Genomic DNA, 23,679 nt, shown 5'->3' with positions numbered 1-23,679 from the left:
ACTCTCCAATGTGGTAGCCTGTCAGTGTCTTGCACCCGCCCACATGGTCATCACATTTTTTAATACCCTACGTAAATATTATGTAATTCAAAACACATATATTTTAAATTTTACTTTTTTTAATTTTTGTAACACCATACCTACATAAATATTATGTATTTCAGAACCCATAAATTTAAAATTTTCATCAATTATTTTCCTAAATAATAATTTTTTTTCAAGTATTTTTTTAATCTTTGTAACAACCTATTCAATACCCTACTTAAATATTATTCAATCAAAAACTCATCTATTTTAAATTTTACTTTATTTAATCTTTATAACACCCTTTTCAATACCATACATAAATATTATGTAATACAAAAATCACATATTTTAAATTTTCATATTTATTTATTTCATTGAGTGAATGTGGTTGTTTTATTAATATTTTTGTATTATAAATACAAAACAGTTATGAGTATCAGATATTAAGGGCAAAAATATAATATATACAACTTTAAGACTTCACCTTGTGTATATAACAAACAATCTTAATGAATTCAGCACTTAAAATTAAAATATAATCAAACAAGTTTTCAAATTAATATATTCGCTTAAAGTTTCAGCGCTTAAAATTCAGTACTTGAAATTTCCAGTGCTTAAATTTCAATTTTATCAAGCAGCACCTTATTCAATTATTTACCCAATTATTATTTTTTATTATGTTAAGAAATGCATCTCAATTAATGTGTAATTGATCAAGGGCTTGTGACTAAATGGTATCTCTTATATCTTCAAAAGTAGACAGTGAGGGTTCAACTCTTTAAAGAAGCAAAGTGGGTGGGTGAGTTTTTTGTCAATGAAAAAAAAAAAAAGTTTAATTGAAATAAACTTAAATAAATAAAAAAAGTTACACAATGTATGTGCCAATTACACAAGATAATCAAAATACAAACTAAGGGAGTTGATTTTGTAGTATACTTAAAATTTTAGTACTGCAACGGAAATTATGGAATTAGATGCTCTCAGCAGTTGTATTTGTTTGTGTACGATGTAGCAACTTTGCATTGTAAATACGACAACATTAATTGACAGTGATGTGTCAATCTTTTGATTTAATGTGTTTTTTAACGTTGAAATATGATACCTATATATCAGGAATGATGTGTATTCGAGATGAATATATTGTAGCAGTTTTGCGCGCACCAAAAGAGTACACAAGATATTGTGATCATTCGAGTTAACCACAATGAAGAAAAATAAAAAAAGAAACAAGAAGGAACATTTTTATATTTTCTCATAATTTACTTAAAACACTATATGTTGTGTTTAGTAAGAAAGAAATAAGATATGTGGAGATAAAATAAGAATAAATGAACGAATTTTCTTTATTTGGTAGACATATTATAAGGAAAAAAAACAAAAAAAAAAAAAGGAAGGAAGGACTCTACCATTCATGAAAATAAGATGTGTGGAGAGAAAATAAGAATAAATGAACGAACTTTCTTTGTTTGGTAGACATATTACAAGGAAAAAAAAAGAAAATAGGAAAGGACTCAACCATTCAGTTGTTTGCAATGCGATTTAAAGTGTGAATGGTCGTTCCATTTGAATGAAAATCTATTCCATAACTAAACATATGGAATGGCCATTCCATTCCCAACTATATTTTTTATTTTTTGCCCTGGGACCCACGAACAGTACTCTTTTTTTTTTTAACCCTTGGTTACTCTGCCATCGGGTAATCTTCCTTCGGGTAATGTTCAATTTCCCGAAAAACCCTCATATTCCAAGTCCAAAAACCATCATTACCACCTCCGCCTTTCACCACATCAACGTTGACTTCCACAACTACCACCGCCTTCCACCACTACCACCATATCGACTTTCACCACCGTCCACCACCACCGACGCTGCCACCACCATCGTTTTTTACCACCACTACCACCCCATCGTCATCGCCTTTCACCACCTTCATTACCTTCCACCACCACTACCGCTACTGCCTTTCACCATCACTACCACTTTTCATCGCCGCCGCCGTTGCCTCTTTTCACCATTGCCACCTCTTTTCACTGCTACCGTCTTCCACCACTACCACCACCGCTACAGCCTTCCACCATTGCCACCATCCACCACCGCCGCTGTCACTCCTTCCACCACCGCCACCTCCTTTTACCACCGCTATCGTTGCCTTCCACCACCACCATAGCGACCTCCATTAGCTTCCACCACCGTTAGCTACACCACTATCTTCTTCCATCATCGCACTATTGCCATTGCATTTCACCACCACCGTCGTTTTCCAACGCCACCACCTACACCACGACCACTTTCCATCTCCACCATCATAGTCACCACCATCCACCACCGCCACTGTCATCATTTATTTTTAAAAAAAATCATAAAAAAAATGTTATTTTTTTAATTTAATTTATTTGTGGAGAACTCAATTTGAAATTTATTTTATTCTAAATTTTAAATTGGTTCAACCAAACGCCAATTCCTACCTATTTCATATTCACAGTCAAACAATAGAATGATCATTTCCATTCTTATTCCATTTTCACTTACATTCCATTTCATTCTTACACACTAAACACAACATTAAAGAATATAGTAAATTATAAATTTATTATCTCCTCTTATATTAAACCAAATAAAAAGAATAAAATACACAGTTCCTACAAATGTCTCATCCAACCCTTTATTCTCTCTTTCCGTTTAATTTTTTTCTTTCCTGCCAGAGCATAAATTTGTTATTTTGCCAACTTAACGGAGGGAGAAGAATGAAGGAAAGAGAAAAATAAGGAAAAAAGAAGGGGTAAGGAAACGGAAAAAATCCCAAAATTTCCATGATAAAGCCAACATGGATCGTGATGCAATCAAATGATCTTTGCATCGTATAAACGATATCTCTCTTTCGACAACTCATCACACATACAAAATCACCCAATTCATCATCACACCCAATTATCTCTCTGTAAACAATCATTCTTCCCCCTTCATTTCTCTGTATCCTCAGAATTACAAAATTTTCACTCATCGATTCTCAAAAGCCTAAAAAGTAAGAGAGAGAAACCATTCACCAATTATTCACTTTATACAATAGTACCTCTCTCTGTGTCTATACATGTATACATATTTATATTGACAGCTCGGCAGACTGAATTCTCCATATCATTCTCTCTGGAGACACAGACTACACCTCGTCATCATCTTCAGGAAAGAGAAACAGAGATCTCCGAAGGTATGAGTCTTCTCTGGTCACCAAGTTTTGTTTCTCTGATCACTTTGAGGATTATCGAGAATTGTAGGATTTCTTTTTTAAATCATGTGCCAATCTATTGCTTTCAATTTGACTGTAATTTCAATTTTTTTTTGCGCTGATCTGAGTTTCGATGTAATTTTGTTACTTTTACACGATTAAATCGATTATTGATAATTTGTTTATTTCTCTAATGCGAGGAATTATCAGTTGTTTATTTTAAAATTGGGTGATTAATTCTTGTGAATCTTTGGATCTCTCTGCCTTCGCGTACATGTTTCGATTATGCTATTTTTGGAAGCTTAAGCAGTTGTTGAATTACTGTTCTGAAATGATTTGACCTGTAATGAATATGAGTGAGAGGATATTTTCATATTGAGCTATGTTTTGGAGCAAATAAGTGAAGTCACGAATGTTTTGCTTATGGTTTGTGAATGTTTTTGTAGTTTATTGATATTATAAAGTTGATTGCGTTAAGCAGTTTATGGATTTCTCTTGAATGAAATTAGCACCATGATTAGTTAAATTGGATTGGAATTTTGATTCAGTTGACAAATTTCTAGTGAGTCACTTATTTTATTGAATTGATCCATAGTCATATTTAGATTTCTGGTACTAAAATAGTGGAATGAAATAAGAGAAAAGGGGAGCATTAGCCGTGACATGATGGCTTTGAAGCTTAAAAGAGATTGCCAATTGAATGGCACTACTTGTCCATGCTTGGCCCTTTGCCTTATCCTTAAGAAGGATGCGTGTAGAAAGTGTGGGGAATACCGAATAGCAGAATAATATTATACAACAGGTACATGTAGTATTTTTTTTTTCCCTAAATCAGGTGCATGTAGTATTGAAAGTTGAGCAAATGCTAACTAGACATTCTTCTCCTAATTGACCATGGTGTTTACTTGAGGTTTTGGTATTTAGAGAATAGGCTAAGAAGAGTTATAAGTGGATAATTGGCATGATTTTGCCGACTGCCAAACTTTGTAGATATGGAGTATCAATGATATCCTAAGGCTACCAACGAGCCAGTGATCTAGCGGTATCAGGCCCTTAGTTCACAAGGAGAGGTCAGGGTTCAAGCCTCAGTGGAGGCATGTTTGTGTGAGTACCAACTAAAAAAAAAAAAATTGACATCCTAAGGTTGTGGCTCCTTTATGCATTATGTGGTGTATTTGGGAAAGGAGCATGGCGATCCTCTAAATTGGGTTGAGCGACCTATAGATGCACCTGTGAGGAGAGGAAGATTGATTTGCATAGAGGGCAAGAGACAAAGAGGCCGGCCAAAACTAACACGGAATGAAGTGATAAGAAATGATTTAAAAAAATTAAATATAGTAGACGATATGTCATATAATAACAAAGCCTGGAGAAAGAGAATCCATGTGAACGACTCCGTTTGTACGGGATAAAGGCAAGGATGATGATGATGATGCTGCTTCATAGAAAAGTTGCGTCATGCTATATGCCATGTGTACATGGTTTGTGCACCCTTTTGGCACCCTTTAGTGGATCTTTTACTTAAAACATAATAATAATAATAATAATAATAATAATAATAATAATAATAAAAGATAATTCATGGGTCGTCTTCACTTCCACATAAGAGCAGAGATTGACAAGGAAGAAAGACTTTTAAGTGTTCATTAAGAGGCACAGGGACTGTGCATTTTGAGGATCCTTACAAGATGGAAGTTTGTGATTATCACTGAGAATTCCAATTAAATTTTTTTTTTTTTTTTTTTTTTTTCACACGTGCACTAATGATGGTATTTTGTTATTTACAATCTGATATATTGCATTCAGATGGGAGGGATGAAATGGAAAACGATTATTAATTTTTGCACCTGTCTAAAGATTGTATTGCATGTATTATTAGTTGTTTTGGAGGAATGAAATGGAAGAACATAAATTTATGTTAAGGTATTGGTTGAAAGGGTTTGTCTTGCTCTTGCAAAAAGCAATGGTTGTCAAGTGTGAGAATGTAGTTTTGAATTCCAGGGTACCATTTTCTGTTAAACCAATGGCGAGGTATAAATGGTCCTTTTTTTTCAACACTCTGCACTGATGGGAGTCAAAGGACTAAGGCTGGTAAATGTCATTTGCTTCATTTTCTTTTCTTATTGGTGGAAAAATTAAGAAAAGGAAGATTAGAAGTTTTTGAATACTGCAAACTCCAATGCAAACTTCCATTTTTGATAGATACTAGTGCGACATCTCAACCAGATTCTAATGACATGCATTCACATATTTGTTCATTATCGTCTAGATATCCAGCCTTGCAGGCATGATTCTACCATGAATGATGGGTTCCAAGATATGTAGGTCACATGAGTACCTAGTACAGATTATGCAGATGCTAGATCTTAAGTTGTGATTGTTGTTTTCTTCATACACTTGCAATTATTGTTTACCTTTTGGTGAGAGGTGAGTATGTCATTGGTAAAGAAAGGTTGTATATGGAGAAGCAACAGTGAACCTGCTCAGATGCAACAACATGTATATGGCCGATCTTATTTATTTATTTATTGAAAAAAAAAGAAAAGAAGAAAGATTACAAAATTCCAAAGGAGAGGTTTGAGAAACTTCACTTTTAACAATTTTCTCTTCAGAAACACTTGAACTTCCTGCTTTAGCACCAAGTTGACAACTTAAAGAGTGATGTAACTTTGGTATTAATGTCATTAACAATTGGACTGACCACTTTTCCATAACGATTTTAGAACATTTTTCTTGTTTTTACTTAATTACCATGCCCTATTGTAGTTTTTTATTGTTTGCTCAATAATGAATCAGAGAATATTGATTGTTAGCTAATGTAGCTATAATATCTACTCATCGGTTGTTGACCATCCAATGCAAAAGGTTATGCCTTCGGCTGCATATAGAAAAGACAATTAGGGGCTTCTAATTCTTGATGGTTGTGGCGTGGTGGAGCTTGTTATCTTTGTGTAACATTGATATTGCATTTTAACTTCATGCCTTTTCCTTTTTCTATGTGCAGCTGCTACATGTAGAGATTAGGGACAGCAGAAAGTAGGAATTTGAATGGTTTTGTCCTCTTTGTTGAAAGAAACGGTAATAAGAAAGGATCCAATACGATGTCTAACTCTGTGAAAGCTTTGGAACCTGCATTTCAGGGAGCTGGTCAGAGAATGTATCCTTGATTCAGATCTGAATTTGATAACTGAATTAGTTTGGCAGATACTGTAGTTTTACATTACATCCTACGGAAAATGAAAAAGTTATCATAATTTTTATTTGTGTGTCTGTTTCTTTATTAAATGCTGAGCATGTTTTAATTGCACTATTCTCTTTTGGGTTTGAACTTAACACCTTCTAGAGGAACTGAAATTTGGAGAATTGAGAACTTTCAGCCAGTTCCCTTGCCAAAAACTGAAAATGGTAAATTCTATTCAGGCGATTCGTACATTGTGTTGCAGGTGCATATGCTCTTCAATCTTCCCTTTCACTTTGGGTTTAAGTTTGAATCTTGAACTTCTTCTTATGAAAATATTTTTGGATAAAACCAGATTTCTTTTGAAGGGATAGATTCTCTGCATTTATGCTTCTTCTTATATCTGTCATGTCTCTGCAGACAAGTCCTGGTAGGGGAGGTGCTTATGTGTTGGATATTCACTTCTGGCTTGGGAAAGATACAAGCCAGGTATGCTCTTATGCTTCTTTTCCTTCCATACTGAGAAATTGTACTTGCCTCAAACTTACATTCTCACTTGATATGGTGAGCTTATAATAAGGATGAGGCTGGAACCGCAGCTATCAAAACTGTTGAACTCGATGCAATCCTTGGTGGACGTGCAGTACAGCACAGAGAACTCCAAGGTCATGAGTCTGACAAATTTTTGTCATACTTTAAACCATGTATTATACCATTGGAGGGGGGTGTGGCATCTGGCTTCAAGAAACCCGAGGAGGAAAAGTTCGAGACGCGGTTGTACGTCTGCAAAGGGAAACGGGTTGTAAAATTGAAGCAGGTATGAGAGCCTGCAAACATGATCTTGATGAGCCCATTCTGACATTATTTTGATATAAATCTATTGTAGCTCAAGGGAATATAAATTGGTCTTCCTTGTTTGCCAGGTCATTTTTTCTCGGTCCTCGCTGAATCATGATGATGTATTTATCCTTGACACTAAAGAGAAAATTTTTCAATTCAATGGTGCAAACTCCAATATCCAGGAAAGGGCCAAGGCATTGGAAGTAATTCAGTTTTTAAAGGAAAAGTATCATGTGGGGATGTGTGATGTTGCAATTGTTGGTAAGGGCACATACATTTACAACTTGTGGTGACATTATCTTCTCTTCTTTAGTACTTCTTAAAATATTTATTTAGATGCATTGAACTAGGTTTGTTCATGCATATTCACTTTATCAGTCTTTAGTAAGTCTTTTATTTTGTGTATGTTGTCCCCTGTGATAGATGATGGGAAGCTACAAGCTGAGTCAGATTCTGGTGAATTCTGGGTTCTATTTGGTGGGTTTGCTCCAATTGGCAAAAAAGTTGCTAGTGAAGATGATATTATTGCGGAGAAGACTCCTGCTAAACTTTATAGGTATTCTTATCTTTTCCAATTTAGTTACCGTGCTCAAGTAAGGAGTTATATTATTAAGAATGTTTTTGATGTTTATTCCTTTCTAATGTTGTGGTCTCTAAGTGGATCAAAGGGAGAAATACTTCTCTATATTATGTTGCTTTCTTCACACATACATATCAGTTATTAAAATGAACTCTTATGTTAAATTGAGAATAGCGGAATTGATCACTCATACGCATACCTCTAGAATGGGAATGGGGCATGTACAACGAGTATACTTATTTAAAAAAAGGAATTTTGCAGAATATGAACTTAGTATGATTGAAAAAATCGCTTTGTAAGTTTTATGAGAACAGAGGATATCTAAATGACCAAAGGCTGTAGTCTAGTGGTATCTTGTAACGGGTGGGCGCTTGCCCATTTACCCAAAAGCTCAAGCTTGTTGGGTAGTGCTGCATATCCACTCATTTATACTCAATCACTCTCCCATCTGGATCCGATGTGGAACAAATATCCCCTTATAACATTCTCCCCCACCCGAACTCGCAACGCCTTGTGTTCGGGCCACCCTGCCTACCCGGGGTAGCTCACCCGGACGCCTTCCGGGCCGGGCGCTTGACGTTGCACCGGATCAAGGACTGGTCTGGCTCTGATACCAATTGTAACGGGTGGGAGCTTGCCGATCTACCCAAAAGCTCAAGCTGTTGGGTAGTGTTGCATACCCACCCATTTATACCCAATCACTTTCCTATCCGGATCCGATGTGGGACGAATATCCTTTTGTAACATATCTCCTCTACCTCCCAAAGGGGATGGTGAGGGTTCAAGTCCCCGTAGGAACAAATGGGTGCGCGGGAGTTTCTTGCGAATGAAAAAAAGAGGATATCTTGATGCTGCTAGTGGGATAATGCTAAAAGTAATGAATTAATTACAGTTGAAACTGACCTTTATTTCTTCAAAGGATCTGGATTACGATTATCGGAGGGAGAGAGTGACAGATTATGGCTCTGACAATTTGTTTTTGTTCAAGCATTATTGGTGTTTTGTGTTTGTGAGAGAGAGATTCAAGGATTATTAAAGTTTATTGAATGTCTTCAATAGGAATACTCTTCGTTTCTTATGTTTTAGAATTTAGATTGATAAAGTTTAATTCTTTTTTTTTTTTAATCCTTCACTCACTTGTTCTACAGACAAAAATGAATGTTGCTGTTACCTCTTTTTTTCTTCAATTAATACTCCAACTTCATCTGTTAATTATTTCGTTTGTTCCATTCTATCTCTAACTCTTCTATTTTTAAATTGGTTAGAATTGTTCATGAGTATACTAAATTTAGTTACTCATCAGTCATCATACACAGTCAGGATACTATTTCTGCTTAAACTGATTCCCATGTTTTCCAAGAAAGCCCTTGATTTTATCCTGCCACCGTGCTGTTCACAGTGATTGAATTCAAATATTTAAACCTGTTGCAAGGATCTGATTAAGTATGACCTGGAGGAATGAAAACTGATTTTGAATACCTCATAATCAGCATGCTTCTTGTTTTTAAGGTCAAAGCATTGTATAAAAGGCATCTGTAAATAATGATGCTTTATAATAGCAACACATTGTAAATCTCTAAGCATACTTGATTTGCCTATTACTCTTTGTAGGTCTTTTCTTTTGTATATAATTTACTTCTATTATACTTTTGTTCTCATTTTATGATGTGTGTAGGTATTAAGATATTCTCCATGTCCTTTGTCTATGTTCTACTATGATTGAATTTTTTGCTTTGGAGGAAACTTTGTCAACCAGAATACTGATGGTTGATGCTGATATCGTGTGCATGTATTAATCAACATATGGTGCTAATTTTTCATCGCCACTTTTCTGCAGCATCATTGATAGTCAAGTTAAGATTGTAGATGGTGAACTCTCCAAATCTATGTTGGAAAACAATAAATGCTACTTATTGGACTGTGGTGCTGAGATCTTTGTTTGGGTTGGCCGGGTAACACAAGTGGAGGACCGGAAAGCTGCCAGCCAAGCAGCTGAGGTAGAAACCTTAAGTATTTATATATTCATTTTCTTTATGCCACCTTGATCCTCATTCCAATATATTATCCTCAGGAATTCGTCACTAGCCAAAATAGGCCGAAATCAACACGTTTAACCCGACTTATTCAAGGTTACGAAACTCGTTCATTCAAGTCCAATTTTGATTCTTGGCCATCAGGGGCAGCACCTTCTGCTGCTGAGGAGGGAAGAGGAAAAGTAGCAGGTGGATTCCTTTCTTCATTTGTAAAACATACTGAAGTATTTTGCTGGGTGTCATCTATTTATTATGAATGTGTTTTTATTCTAATAGCTTTGCTGAAGCAACAAGGTGGTGCTGTCAAGGGAATGACCAAAGGTGCTCCTGTAAATGAAGAAATCCCACCTTTGCTTGAAGGAGGTGGTAAAATCGAGGTCTCTTAATATTTGCTTTGCATGGTTATTTACTTGGATTATTTGTTTTAAATGAATTGGATACCATGATATGTTTCAGAAAATTGAATATTGTTAGTTTTCCAGGTATGGTGCATTAATGGCAATGCCAAGACTCCAATGCCCAAAGAAGACATAGGTAAATTTTACGGTGGAGATTGCTATGTGGTTCTTTACACCTACCACTCTGGTGATAAGAAAGATGATTACTACTTGTGCTGTTGGATTGGAAAGGACAGCGTTGAGGTAATTTACATTGTCACTGGCTGATTTTGAAAAATGAAAATAAAGGATGCAATGACGCATTATTGTATACAGAAATGCTATAATACAAACGCACATGTCTTCAACCTTTGCCTTCTGATATCATTTTTTTATTTTTATCCTTCTTGTAGTTTTAATATAACATTACCAAATTCTATGCTTAAAGAAAGTGTTATTAAAAGGTGACATCATTTGTCTAAGATTAGATAGCGTATTACTTTTGTGAATACTCCTGTCTCAGTGCTCACTTTACAAGAGGCATTCTGTTTATCATTTAGTGTTTTGAAACTGAGGTCAAAATCTGTTTTTCTCGTTTCTATTCTTATAAGTTGTTTATTACTTCAATGTAAAGTTTCTCATAAGTTGTTTATTACTTCAATGTAAAGTTAAGTTGTGATTTGCGTATGGTTTAATCCATTGTCCTTGAGCCAAAAATAAATAAAAAATAGTAATCAATTTTCCTTAGAAAGAGAACCTAATTGTGGTTCCATGATCAATTTGCTGTCAATTTCTTTGATAGAAGTGTTCTTTTATTTGATAGTCAACTCAATTTAGTTCATGAAGCCTTATTATGAATTATTTGGAGTCAGCAATGTCAATCTTGTCTTTATCTAGGGATATAGTAAAATAATACGGCTTTGATCTTTCACTGTTTCAATTATGACCTTTTTCAGTACTCCTTGAGTTCTCCTGTGCTTGAATCACCTACCACCTGAACCACATAACTCTTTACAACTCTGGCGTAGTTCTAATATGGTCAAACCATCTCTACTTTCTCCATCTTCCATGCTCCATTTCTCTCTTTTTTTAACTATTGGGGAATTGGTAGTAATTTCTCTGTTTGTTCTTTTTAGTTCCTTACTTGTCAAGTATTTCATGATTACAATTTATCCTTATTATAATGTTTTTTGTTGTTCTCTTTGTTATTCATGCCTTTAGATTTTGCTTTTGAAAATAAGATCCTTAATTGCTCTATACTTCTGGAACATAAATATACTACCAATGATTGTAGACTTTTGCTCATAAGAACAACTTTAATTTTCTACTTCATTGTTGAACGATGAGTAAATTGGTACAAGTAATATCATTCTGTTAAGACTGTCATAGACATATAGTTTTGACTTTGACTTTAATTGAATTGATTAGTGGTTAAATTATGGGGGGTGGAATAATAACTGCATCATTTTTCAGATTGCTCCCTTCTTTCAAATGTATATTTTATTTGAATTTAATTCGTTCATCAGATCCCAATGCTCATGTGAAAGATGAAATTTCTAGTATTCTGCTTCTTTCTGTTGCTAGGTTTGTTTGTTGGGATTTAATTTTTTTAAATAACTAGTATAACCTGGTTATATTTTCGACTTCAGGAGGACCAAAAGATGGCTGCTCGGTTGGCTACTTCAATGTGCAACTCACTGAAGGGCAGACCTGTGCAGGTGTCGTAATGTTTCATAATCTTTTACATACAGGAACAACCTTAAGACTGGGATGTAATACGTGCCTCATGCAGGGTCACATATACCAAGGGAAAGAGCCACCACAGTTTGTTGCCATATTTCAGCCCATGGTTGTCCTAAAGGTACTGTTAACAGATATAATTATTACATTATGTACTTTTTCAAATATACTTGTTTCAAGAATCTTTAAGGGACTCTTCTTTTCTTTAACAAACCAATCTTGATCTTTTATTAGGGTGGAATGAGTGCTGGTTACAAAAATTATATCGCTGACAAAGGTTTGAATGATGAAACTTATACTGCTGATTGTGTTGCACTCATTCGGGTATCTGGAACTTCTTTGCATAACAATAAAGCTGTACAAGTTGATGCGGTATGTGCTCATTGATCTTTTTGTCTTTCGAGCTGCTTTAATTCTTTTATTTTTTTTGGCTACTGTTTTCAAAGAATTCTATCTGTGATCATATAATTCCTTTAATTTTTTAATATATGAGTTGATTAAGTTTCACTTTTTGATTATTTTCTCTGTACGTCGCTGTAGTTCATATTATTTGTTCTCTCTCCTTTAAAGAAATAATTGGTTGTTTTGCTGGCTGACAATGGTCAGTGGATATAATCTTTTACTTTCATACAACTCTGTACTTTCTAGAGAATTTAAGCATTATTTTTTTCTTGGCTAGTATGGAGTATGGACTTGTGAAATGTTTTAAATTTTCTTTAGTTTTCAACTTGAAGGGTTTGATTGAGCCGTTGAGACAATAATTTAAGCCTCTTAAAAAATTATCTTCTATAGCTGTTGAGACTAAGTATGACTGAGGTTATGGCCTTAAATAGAGTGGAATGGAACATGGAATTCATGTAGCCAACCCCAAATATTTGGGAAAAGGCTCGGTTGTTGTTGAGCTGTTGAGACTAAGTAACTTTCTTTGGCACTCTTGACAACAATTACTAACATTTTCTTTTTTGAATATTTCTGTTCAGGTGGCAACATCATTGAACTCTAATGAGTGTTTCCTTCTGCAATCTGGCACTTCATCATTCACTTGGCATGGAAACCAGAGTACTTTTGAGCAGCAGCAATTAGCTGCAAAAGTTGCAGAATTTTTGAAGGTATGATCTTTGCAAAACATTTTCTTCATGTCAGATCTTTTAGGGTTTGACTCTGGTTTAGTTTTGATATCTAAAAAGTGTAACTTGGCATGAGTCTTTACACGTCTAGAAGTATGACTTTGTACATCTTCAATTAATTTTATTTGAGTCCCGTTCTAAAACCATGTTACGTGTTTGTAATTTGTGTCTTAATATTGTTTCTTGTGTAAATTTGAAGCAGATATATAATGAAAAAAAAGTTTGATTTTAAATTTTGGGTGTTTCTTGTCTTATTTTAAAGGGCAATTTAGAACAACCGGGGTTAAAAAGAAATGGTTTAGTGTTCTTTCCTTCAATAAAGTTGCATCAGCAATATTTGAAACCTTACAAGAGTGTCATGTCCTGGTTGAGGTTAAGTGTGTAAATGTAATACAGCATTTTGAACACCAAAATAGCTGGCACATTTTGACATGGATATGCCATATTATCTATTTATTTGTGTTTCCATAGCAAATATACTTGTCTACATTTACACTTTTTTTAATTTTTTTAGGTAAAGTGCATAAAAACCACTGTTATATACAGAATGCGCAAAAACCCCCCTGGTGTTCAAAAAATCCCCGCAAATAAGTACATTTTGTCAATTTGAACCCTCAAGGCAAAATATATAAAAAAAAACACTGATTTATCTCTCTCTCTCTCTCTCTCTCTCTTGCCCCCAACAAAATCCGTCTCTTCTCAATCTCACACTCTATCTTCTCACCATCATAAGATCTTCCCAGTCTTGATCCTCTGTTCTATCAAAAACCCATTAACGTCTTGACCACCAACATCAACCTCATTGGATACCCTCCCATTTGAACTGCGTTTCCCTGAAATCTTGTCAAACAAATACATCAACAATCAAACCCAAATTACCTTTTTATATACCCGTGAGTCTCTTCCCATCTCCAATTATAAGCTTTCAAGCCTCATTATCCTTGTTCTTTTAGTCTTCAAACTCTAGTATCTCTAGCAATTGTAAGTACTTATTCTCAAAGCAATAAAAAATGTGAAAATGAGAAGCAGAGTAAATTGAGGCAATACATTGGTGCACCTGCCAGATTTCTAGGCAAGGCTAGAGACTTTTTAAGTCGAGAGCATGGTCAGTTTCGATTAGAAGGTAGGCTATGGCAATGTGATGGGCTGTCCAGCTCCATAAATGGTCAACTTATCCAACAATTTATTGAGAAAGAGAGATGATGATGATATCAGGGAGCTTTTCTGAAGGGTATCTATGATGAAGGTGGAGTTGGACAGCCATTGGCAACCAGGATGGCGACTGCTGGTGGTAGGTCCAAACGGCATAGGGAGGAGTTATAGTGTTGGGTTAGGAAAGATTGGAACAATTGATGAAGACAAGCCTTATGATTTTGGGGAAGAAGAAATTAGCATCTAATAATGATTTCTTGTTTCTAAGAAGCAGGAGCTACGCTGTTACAAAGAGGAATGTTAAATATTACAAAAATAAGATTTTGAGAGGAAAAGGTTGGCGAGAAAAGTCGAGAGGAATCCATCTGGCAGTATGGGGCCGTTGATGCCAAGAAAGGTTTTGTTTAACAGGTCTAATTTGCCTTTGGGTATAGCGCTGAGATGTTCACCATTGCAAGTTTAATGGCCTTGGGTATGCTTCTTCCTTTTTAAAACCTCCTCCTGCAGGGGATATTTCGGCACTGGAGGGTCTGTTTTCGGTGAGGAAAGAGAAATATGAGAGAGAGTTTATTAATGGTATTTTGGGGTTTTATGAAATTTTTGGTCAAAATTGACAGTCAACATATATTAAGGGGCAATTTGCACATATTTTCAAATGTTAGGGATTTATATGCACATACTAAACTGCAGGGGTATTTTTTGCACATTTTTTATATAACAGTTTTCTGTTGAATAATGAAAAGTATAATAACCTTAAAGTCAGTTTAATGTTTAAATTGCACTAACAACCATGTTACATGACTTTTATGTTTCCCCAAAGGTGTCTAAGTCAGTACGACATGAAAGGGGCTGGGTGAAGGGTATGAGTTTGACATGAATCCAGATCAAATATGTCGATTCTTCACATGTGATGTTGGAAGGACAGAATTGATGATAGAGAAAGGCTTCTTGCGTCCCACATGAGAGAGAGAGATAAAGACTTCTTTTTCTACAATATAATATAGTTAATTTAAATTCTATTGAAGTATATCCTTAAAAAATAGTGGTAGATAAGTTGAGATATTATATAAAATATAATTTAGCCAAATGTGCAAGACATGTACTTGTACCTGTATCCAACTTTCGAGTTTCGATGCATTTCATAGTGAGATTTTGTATTCTATGGTTTAGGATACATTGAGATCTAGCACATAGACACACACACACACTCGATACGTATACCTAGTCCATGTCATGTAGTAGTGCAAGTGTACTCTCTTCATTTTTCAAATGAATGGAAGTGGGCAAGTTTGTTTGTGTACAAAATCTGACTCTATTGAGATACATGTGAACCTGAGTCATGTTGACAAAGTACATACCTAATAGTTATTTTTCTTCATTTCACAATAAATGGTAGTTTTGGTTTGAATGGGAGGAGAGATGATGATGTTGGAGTGCTATAGGTTTCTTGAAAACATATAGAGTCTGCCTGTAATAACCTTGTTGGTAATGGAGTGCGTAAATAGGATTGGAGGGTGTCAATTCTATTTTTGGTTGTAAGATGTTAATGTGTGAAGCACCAATTACTCTATTGGAAGTACCAAATTTAGAAGGATTCTATCTGAGGGATGTTTGTGATATCTATTTGCACTACAGATAACATATGTAGGTTTCAGTTTTTTGGAGCACTATAGGTTTCTTGAGAACATATATAGAGTCTAGGCTTGCGTTTAGCCTTCTTGAATAGCTTATATAAATGAGTTGCTTTGACAAAATAGTACATAAAAGGAGTGTTCAACAAATATAGGTTTCAGTTTTTTGGAGCACTATAGTTTTTTTAAGAACATATATATAGGATTGCGTTTAGCTTTCTTGAATAGCGTATATAAATGAGATGCTTTGATAAAAGAGTATATAAAAAGGATCAGATGGTGTCAATTCTATTCTTATGTCTGGAAGATGTTAGTTTGTGAAACACCACTATGTATTGTGGCTTTCTATTTGGACGAAATAGCCTTGCCTTGCTTTCTCTCATTGTGATTATTGCAGTACTGTCTTAGATCCAGTCACTTTGTGCCAAATTAGAGTGGCATTACCATGAACTGCTTTAGTTCTAGCACATAAGTGCCTGCATCACAGATTGAGATGCTTGGACCACTCTAAATTGACATGAGAGACATTCTTGAGTATGTCTACCCAAAAGATGCATCCTACATTGTGTGAAATCTGTATCACCATTTTAGATTTGAGCACAAAATTAAGATACAATCATGAGGATGTAGTCGACTTTTGTGCTAGTTGCTCATCCAATTCTTTTGTCCAATTTTTTCACTTTCAGACCTAAACAAGGTGACAACTGTAGAGTGTTGTTGTCAGGTGAGGATATGAAGTGTCCTACATGATGGGGCTTTAATTTAGGCATAGTCATCGTGTTGATATGGATGTCATGGAATAAGGTGAAAAATAGGAGTTTTTTTTTTTTTTTTTTCTTTTTTCGCTGCCATATCATTTTTTGGCATTTGCTCTAATATCTGGAGGTATTTTTATCTAACGTATATGATTTTTCAGTATATGTGATTTAGAAAATATATTGTAACCATTTTGCTGTAATTAATTTAGCCATAGGAAATATTTGAATGTTTTGTTCTTAAAAAGTATAATTATGACCAGGTTGGCTCAACTTCTTGTTGCTAAAACATAACTTTAAATAAATTCAAGTAAACTTCACATAGTTCACTTGAATCTTAATCAAATTTATGTTTATACCTTTTTATTTGGAACTTATGATATTTTTAAATATAACTAATTGTGCATATGCCTATTTTGTTTATTCTGTGTTGCCAATATTGAGTTAGTTCTAGTTCTCCAGTTTTGGAATGTGATTGGAGATTTCAAATACTTTACTTGGTATTAACATGTCTTCTTGATTATTTTTTACTAGATAATGGACGTGTTTTATGGTAAAAAATCAATACTAAATGAATTATCAGAATATTCACCGATTGACAATATGCATAGTATTCATGTTTAATGAAGTCTTTGAGACTTGTAATTTGAAGTCTCTCTTTGCGCCACATTCATTTTAACTAGCCAATAAAAGTTTTATTTGTTTATAAATTCAGCCCGGAGTAGCCATGAAACATGCTAAAGAAGGAACTGAAAGTTCAGCCTTCTGGTTTGCACTTGGAGGGAAACAAGGTTACACCAGCAAGAAAGTAGCTCAGGAAATTGTTAGAGATCCCCATTTGTTCGCGTACTCATTCACTAAAGGTGGCATTTTGAAATTCGCTGCAATTATTTCTGCGTAATTTCCATTATTTTCCATTCACTATATTTGCATCAGAATTTTCTTTCACCTTGAAAATTGCATAGATTGATATCTAACTTTCCAGTTCTTAATATAACTGATTATCTGTTCTAACTACTCTTTTAATGATTATCTCTGTTTCCATGTGGATCCCCAGGAAAGTTTGAGGTGCGTTCTAGAATTCACATGTGAATTGAATTCCTTGCATATTTACTAGGTATTTATTAGCTTCTTTATTCATACATATTTTTTATTGTCAGGTTGAAGAAGTTTACAACTTTTCTCAGGATGACCTCTTGACTGAGGACATCTTGATACTTGATACACATACGGAAGTGTTTGTTTGGGTTGGTCAGTCTGTAGAACCAAATGAAAAGCAAAAAGCTTTTGAAATTGGCCAGGTACTTTTCTGCTTTATGTTTTTTTTTTCTTCTTTTCTCAGAAGTACTCATTCAGTTGTGTACATATATATTTATAGAAGTTCATTACAGAAATACATAGAGATGGCAGCATCTCTCGAGGGGTTGTCTTTATCTGTGCCGCTATACAAAGTCACAGAAGGAAATGAACCATGCTTCTTCACAACATATTTTTCATGGGATCCTGCAAAATCTACTGTATGTGTTGCAATGAAATTTTTTTTTTTTTTTTTGTCTTTGTCTTTGTCTTGTGTTAATGTTCTGAATAGTTTTGATAAATATGTATACATATATGTGTTTTTTTGAGATTCCAATAGAATTTACTCTTGCAATGAGCATACAAAGTTGGAAATGATGGGTAATGTAGATTGGAATTTATAATCACATTACACAGAAAGGAATATTTTTTTTAGTATATATCCGTAACTTCTGTTTTTATATTCTACCTAGGCTCCTGGAAACTCATTTCAGAAGAAGATTATGCTACTCTTTGGGGCTGGTCATGCTGTGGAGGTATAACACTTGATTTACTCGAACTACCAAAGTGCTTAGCGATTTACTCGAACTACCAAAGTGCTTAGCCTAGCTCCTTTCAAGTGTTTGCATGGGAACTTATTTTTTTCCTTTCCCTTTTTGTTTGGGGGTAGGGTGCTAATGTTCTTTCTTCAATGACAAATAACACCTAATATCTGAATCTTTTGAATCCATTGTTGCCAATAAAGGATTATGATAATTTCACAAGTAGTGATACATTGAACATCTTTTATTGAATCTATCAAGTGCATGTTACAGAGAGAGGGAGAGCCCTTTATTGAACAGTGAAATCTACAAATAAATTCTTTACCTCATTTTCCCCCCGTTTTTTTCTCTCTATTTTTGTTGCATTTTCAGTTTGTCCAACTCCAACTTCTCTTTTTAATTCCAGTAATGAGCCTTCATCCAATTTTTTACATTTTGAAGTGAACCTCACGTCAAATTTATGTTTTCAGATCTACCTACCTCCAAGGTTCCAATTGATTTGTTTTTTTTTTTTGAAAACCTCATCTTATCATATAAAGAATTTTTTTTTTTTTTGTTAGGAAAGCAACAAAGGGACACAGCACACTGCTTCATGAGGAGTTCGAACCACTCATTTCCCCTTTGTGAACAACCAGGAATTATTACGTTCCTTTTCTTAGACCTTATTATATCACAAACATTCATATGTGCCTTAATGAGTGCTGAGGGGAAATTCTCCCAAAACAGAAGTTGCAAAATTTATGTAACTGTTATCTGAAGCAGATATTTTTATAAGCGATACCCAATCTAATTCTAGTATTTACGTCCTAAAACATAGATTGAAAAAAAAAACCCTAAAGCAATCTTTTACCAGAATGGCATTGTGAATGATGTCTAGTTCTGTTTCATTTCCTGTCTAAAAATAAAAGGTTTTATATGATATAAAACATTGGGACATTCAAATTGAAAAAAAGCTCTTTACATTGGCATGTAATATTGCTTAACGATTTAAATAAATATGTCTTGGTAAAGTCATGTAACCTTAAGTGAGACCGTGGACACCAAAAGACAAAAAAATCACAAGGCAGAAAATAGAAGGGAGTTTCCTTGAAAAGAAAATACCCCTAAACATCTAAGGTAAACCATCTTAGCAATTTATAAGATATGCTGCATTTATGTCCTGTATTCGTGTTGGGTTCATTTGAACGCAACATTTCTTCTTCTTTTTCTTTTTTCTTTTTTCCCGGTTAGTTTTCCCCACCTAGTTGGCAAGATCTTGGTGACCAGAAAATTTGTATTGTCTAATTTGTTTGCTTCTTACCACTACCTGTAAGTCTGTATAATATCTCCTGTCACCTTGAAAGGGAAAGGGAGATATGACGTGCAGGGTTCATGTCCTGGTTAGGAGGTGGGTATTAAAAATAAAATTGATGGGTCACTTGGATCTCTGCAAATTTGATTTATAATTTTTAAGAATGGGAATTTTCTGTGGAGGAAGAATGTGATTTTCTATTTTTACCTCTGAACTACTATAGTGAGTTCTTTACTCTTTTTTTGGGCTTTTTTCAAATTTCTTTGCTCGAGTAGATTAGTCATTTACGTGTCACTTCTGTTTCAGGATTCACAAATAGTTTGGTTTAAAGTACTCATAGTTATTTTTTGTGTTCATGTGTTAGTTGGGACTGCTCTGCAGACAGAATGGCTTCTGTTTGTAGTGAACATAAAATAGTATTTATGGGATTTGTGTTGCAAATTGTACTTTAAAACCTTGTGAATTAAGCTCTTAATTTTTATGTTATATTATATGTTTATGGTTTTTCATCCTACGCATGCTACCTGAGAGAATTTCTGTCACAAAAAAGAGGAGGTGGTCACTGGTCATACGCTAGAAAACTCTCTTTTTCTGTGTCTTCTTTGTGTTTAACCTTCTCACTTTGACTGTGCTTGAAATACTGAGGATTAACTTTTTTGGCTGAGGAGGTTGTTTTTTGATTTTCTATGCTATTGCAGAACCAGGATAGGTCCAATGGGTCAAATCAGGGAGGGCCAACTCAAAGAGCTTCAGCTTTAGCTGCCTTATCCTCTGCATTTAATCCGTCTTCTGGGACCAAAAATTCTGCTTCTCCAAAGCTATCAGGCAGGGGTCAGGGATCACAGAGAGCAGCTGCAGTTGCTGCTTTATCATCAGTTCTTACTGCTGAAAAGAAGCAGTCGCCTGAAACCTCTCCTGTCCGTCCCACTAGAAGTTCACCAGCAGAAGCTAGCCCTCCTGGTATGAAACCAAAATTTTAATGTTTAAATGCATTAGATGTCATTATCTATTTAGGAAAGGGTAAATTACACTGGCCTAGTGGCCTCCCTGAGGTTAAGTAAAATTACAGAAGTTTCCCCTCTTATTTTAAAATTACACTGACCTCCCTGTTAGATTATTCCGTTGGATGGCATTAAGGTGCAGTGATTTTACTACTTTGCCCATTGATTATTATATTAATTGATGTAAAAGTGGACTTTATGTAAAAAGATGAGATTGCCCATCGTTTCCAACGGGAATATGCCAGATGAAATGAAATTGAGGCCTACTGTGGAGATAATTTGAAGTTTGAAGCTAGGGTCTGCATATCTTCCCCATCCCAAATCAACCATAAATCCCAATGCACAAACGAGGGGCTGCACACCTTGTTCTTTTGTCACGTTCTCCTCAAATTTTGAAAAATTCACATCATTTCTTGATCATATGAAAAGGAAGAGAGAGAGAGAGAGGGTTTGGTGAGAGAAAGTTAGGGTTAAAGAGAGGGCCAACCTTAGTGGTGAGGGCTGATGGTGGTGATGGGCTAGTAACAATGGCAGCACCCTGTTAGGACTTGCAACGATCATATTGGCTGGGGTTTGTTAATTGGTGGTATTTTGGGACATAATTTTAGAGGGTTGTTACTTGGTTCAGTGGTTAACGCTTGAATATCAGTGTTGTTGGTACGCGTTCAAGTCTTAGAGAAACTACTTAGTGAAATACTTAAGTTCAGGACCAGAACAAGATAACATCTCTCTTTTTTTCCTTTTTCTTTTTTAATTGTAAAGAGTTGTTGAGCATGGTGCAGAATGGAAGTACATTGGTTCCTTGGTGGTGTAATGAAGATAGTGGGACGGTCGGGGGGGCCTATGAATTCCCCAAACTAATTTGCAAAAGTAGATTCATTTGCAGTGTTCCAACTACTCCATTTGAGTTCCTCATTACCTCTGGTGATGGAATATTATATTCTTACACACACACACACACACCATGGGGGGTGGGTTTACATTCTGAGAGTGAGGATAGTGGCCTTCTTTTCAGGTGTTAATCACGTCATTTCTTGGTTTATACCTCCTGTAGTGTTGCCCTCAATGGAACCCTTCAATTCATGATTGTTATAAATTATTATATAGATGTATGCTCTAAATTTATTACATGAAAACACAAAGATATGCTATCCAAAATGATTTAGTTTTCTTCGTCTTGACAAGCTGGTGTCGGTGAAAATGGTTGACAACCTCTCATTGAGAATTAGGGGGGGCAGTCATCTACTTCAATAGAAGGCGAGGGGGAGGATGTGGAGAAGAGATGAGAGAGATGAATAGAGTGGGGGTCTGTGATTGAGAGGGGATGAGGAGGAGAAATGCTTATTATTGTCATTTCATACTACCTAATGAGGTTAATATTGTCATCGCTGGCCTTTTCGTCTTTGTTTTTGCTGACATTTGCTGATTCTGTTTGTTCTCTAACATTGACTGTTTACGGAGGAGGGAAAGTGTTGCAAGATACTAATTGCAAGGGAGGTTAGAGTATATTCCAAAGAACGGAAGTGCTTGTAATTTTGTCTAACCTCAAGGGATGGTGTAATTTACCCTTGGAAACCCAATTGTGTTTGATTGTTTGCAGCATCTTTTAATTCCTCTAGTTTGTTGCAGCATTTTTTGAATTTAAGTTTATTGGGGCCTTTCTTAAACCGAGTCTATTAAGAAATACTTGAAGACCTGGAATTTACTTTCTGGTCTTGAGAAACAAGTCATCTTTCACATTGTATACAATTTATTTTTTTAATAATTTAGTAAGAAAATATATCCAAAGGAAATTTATCGCTACCAAGGAAACATTGATGTATAGAACATGTGGGAATATCAGCCTTGTATCTTCTTGCTTTTCTTTGGCAAGTAATTGGTTTTATGATTGTAATGAGGATCTTGAAATTTGGATAATCTGACATTTTGGATACTGCTTGTAGCTGAAACCAAGAGTGAGAATGCCATTTCAGAGGCAGAGGATTCTAAAGAAGCATCTGAAGTTGAGGAGACAGAGGTAGTTGTGCCTGCATCAGAGAGCAATGGTGACGATTCAGAACTGAAGCGAGAGGCAGAGCAGGATGAGAACAGTAGTGAAAGTAGTCAAAGTACTTTTAGTTATGAACAGCTGAAGGCTCATTCTGACAACCCAGTTAATGGAATTGATTTTAAACGAAGAGAGGTTGGTCTTTTGTGATTGTTATTACATTCAAATGCTCTTATGTTTGGTTCTCTTTTTTTTATCTCATGATTTTCGGTCATCCATATGCAGGCTTATCTATCTGATGGGGAATTCCAGTCTGTACTGGGGATGACAAAAGAAGCATTCTATAAATTGCCAAAATGGAAGCAAGACATGCATAAGAAGAACACTGATCTCTTCTAAAAACCAAATTCCCAAATTTGAGTAATTTATATTCTTGTCATCTTAAGCTGTGATTCCTCATCCGTGTTGACCTCTTTACCTTAGAGCAACACGATTTTATAGATACTCCACGCCTGGATTGCAATATCACGAGTTTCGCTATATGCTCCATGAAGAACAGAGGTGTTATTAGTGTCGCTATTGATTATGTGATGCCTGCCTGAAGAGTGATTTTTTCTCCCTTTTTCCGCTGCTGTATTTGTTTGATCGCAGAGTGCAGACTGTAGTTTAGAAGACAGCAGATGAGTCAAATTCTTTGATTTGGTTGGTATGTTCCTCAATTTGTTTGGTCTCCGTTTTTATCTTTTAGCATTTATTTGTAAAAAAAAAGGAGGATGTATATGAATTAAATTTGAACATTAAGAAATGGAACATTATGGAGTGTAGACTTTGTTGGTTGCCATTGATTGCAATGTAAATTTATCTATATATGATTTACAATGATTTTGTCTTTTAAATAA

At 35.1% G+C, this 23,679-nt stretch overlaps 1 protein-coding gene across 2 annotated transcripts; it reads left to right on the top strand.

Annotated features, from left to right (window-relative positions):
- Nucleotides 1-2,752: 2,752 nt before the first annotated feature.
- Nucleotides 2,753-23,679, top strand: LOC132313589 (villin-2-like). 2 transcript variants are annotated; one of them, XM_059812424.1, is made up of 23 exons: nucleotides 2,758-3,232; nucleotides 6,255-6,407; nucleotides 6,594-6,693; nucleotides 6,849-6,917; nucleotides 7,009-7,245; nucleotides 7,352-7,529; nucleotides 7,692-7,824; nucleotides 9,686-9,845; nucleotides 9,920-10,070; nucleotides 10,158-10,258; nucleotides 10,364-10,522; nucleotides 11,908-11,976; nucleotides 12,051-12,119; nucleotides 12,233-12,370; nucleotides 12,979-13,107; nucleotides 17,379-17,526; nucleotides 17,721-17,731; nucleotides 17,824-17,964; nucleotides 18,055-18,180; nucleotides 18,433-18,495; nucleotides 20,491-20,752; nucleotides 22,737-22,975; nucleotides 23,066-23,679. In XM_059812424.1, exons 2-23 carry the CDS (start codon nucleotides 6,352-6,354, stop codon nucleotides 23,177-23,179), a joined length of 2,853 nt encoding a protein of 950 aa, XP_059668407.1. In that variant the 5' UTR covers nucleotides 2,758-3,232; nucleotides 6,255-6,351; the 3' UTR covers nucleotides 23,180-23,679. The 2 variants fall into 2 exon arrangements, with proteins under 2 accessions (XP_059668409.1, XP_059668407.1); XM_059812426.1 differs by lacking the exons at nucleotides 20,491-20,752; nucleotides 22,737-22,975; nucleotides 23,066-23,679 and adding an exon at nucleotides 19,062-20,453 and having other exon boundaries at nucleotides 2,753-3,232.

The sequence above is a fragment of the Cornus florida genome, unplaced genomic scaffold (assembly GCF_030987335.1).
Source record: "Cornus florida cultivar Cherokee Brave unplaced genomic scaffold, ASM3098733v1 CherokeeBrave_3.0.0_Hap2_Chr06, whole genome shotgun sequence".
Lineage (NCBI taxonomy): Eukaryota > Viridiplantae > Streptophyta > Magnoliopsida > Cornales > Cornaceae > Cornus > Cornus florida.
This window is presented reverse-complemented; position numbering and strand designations above follow the sequence as displayed.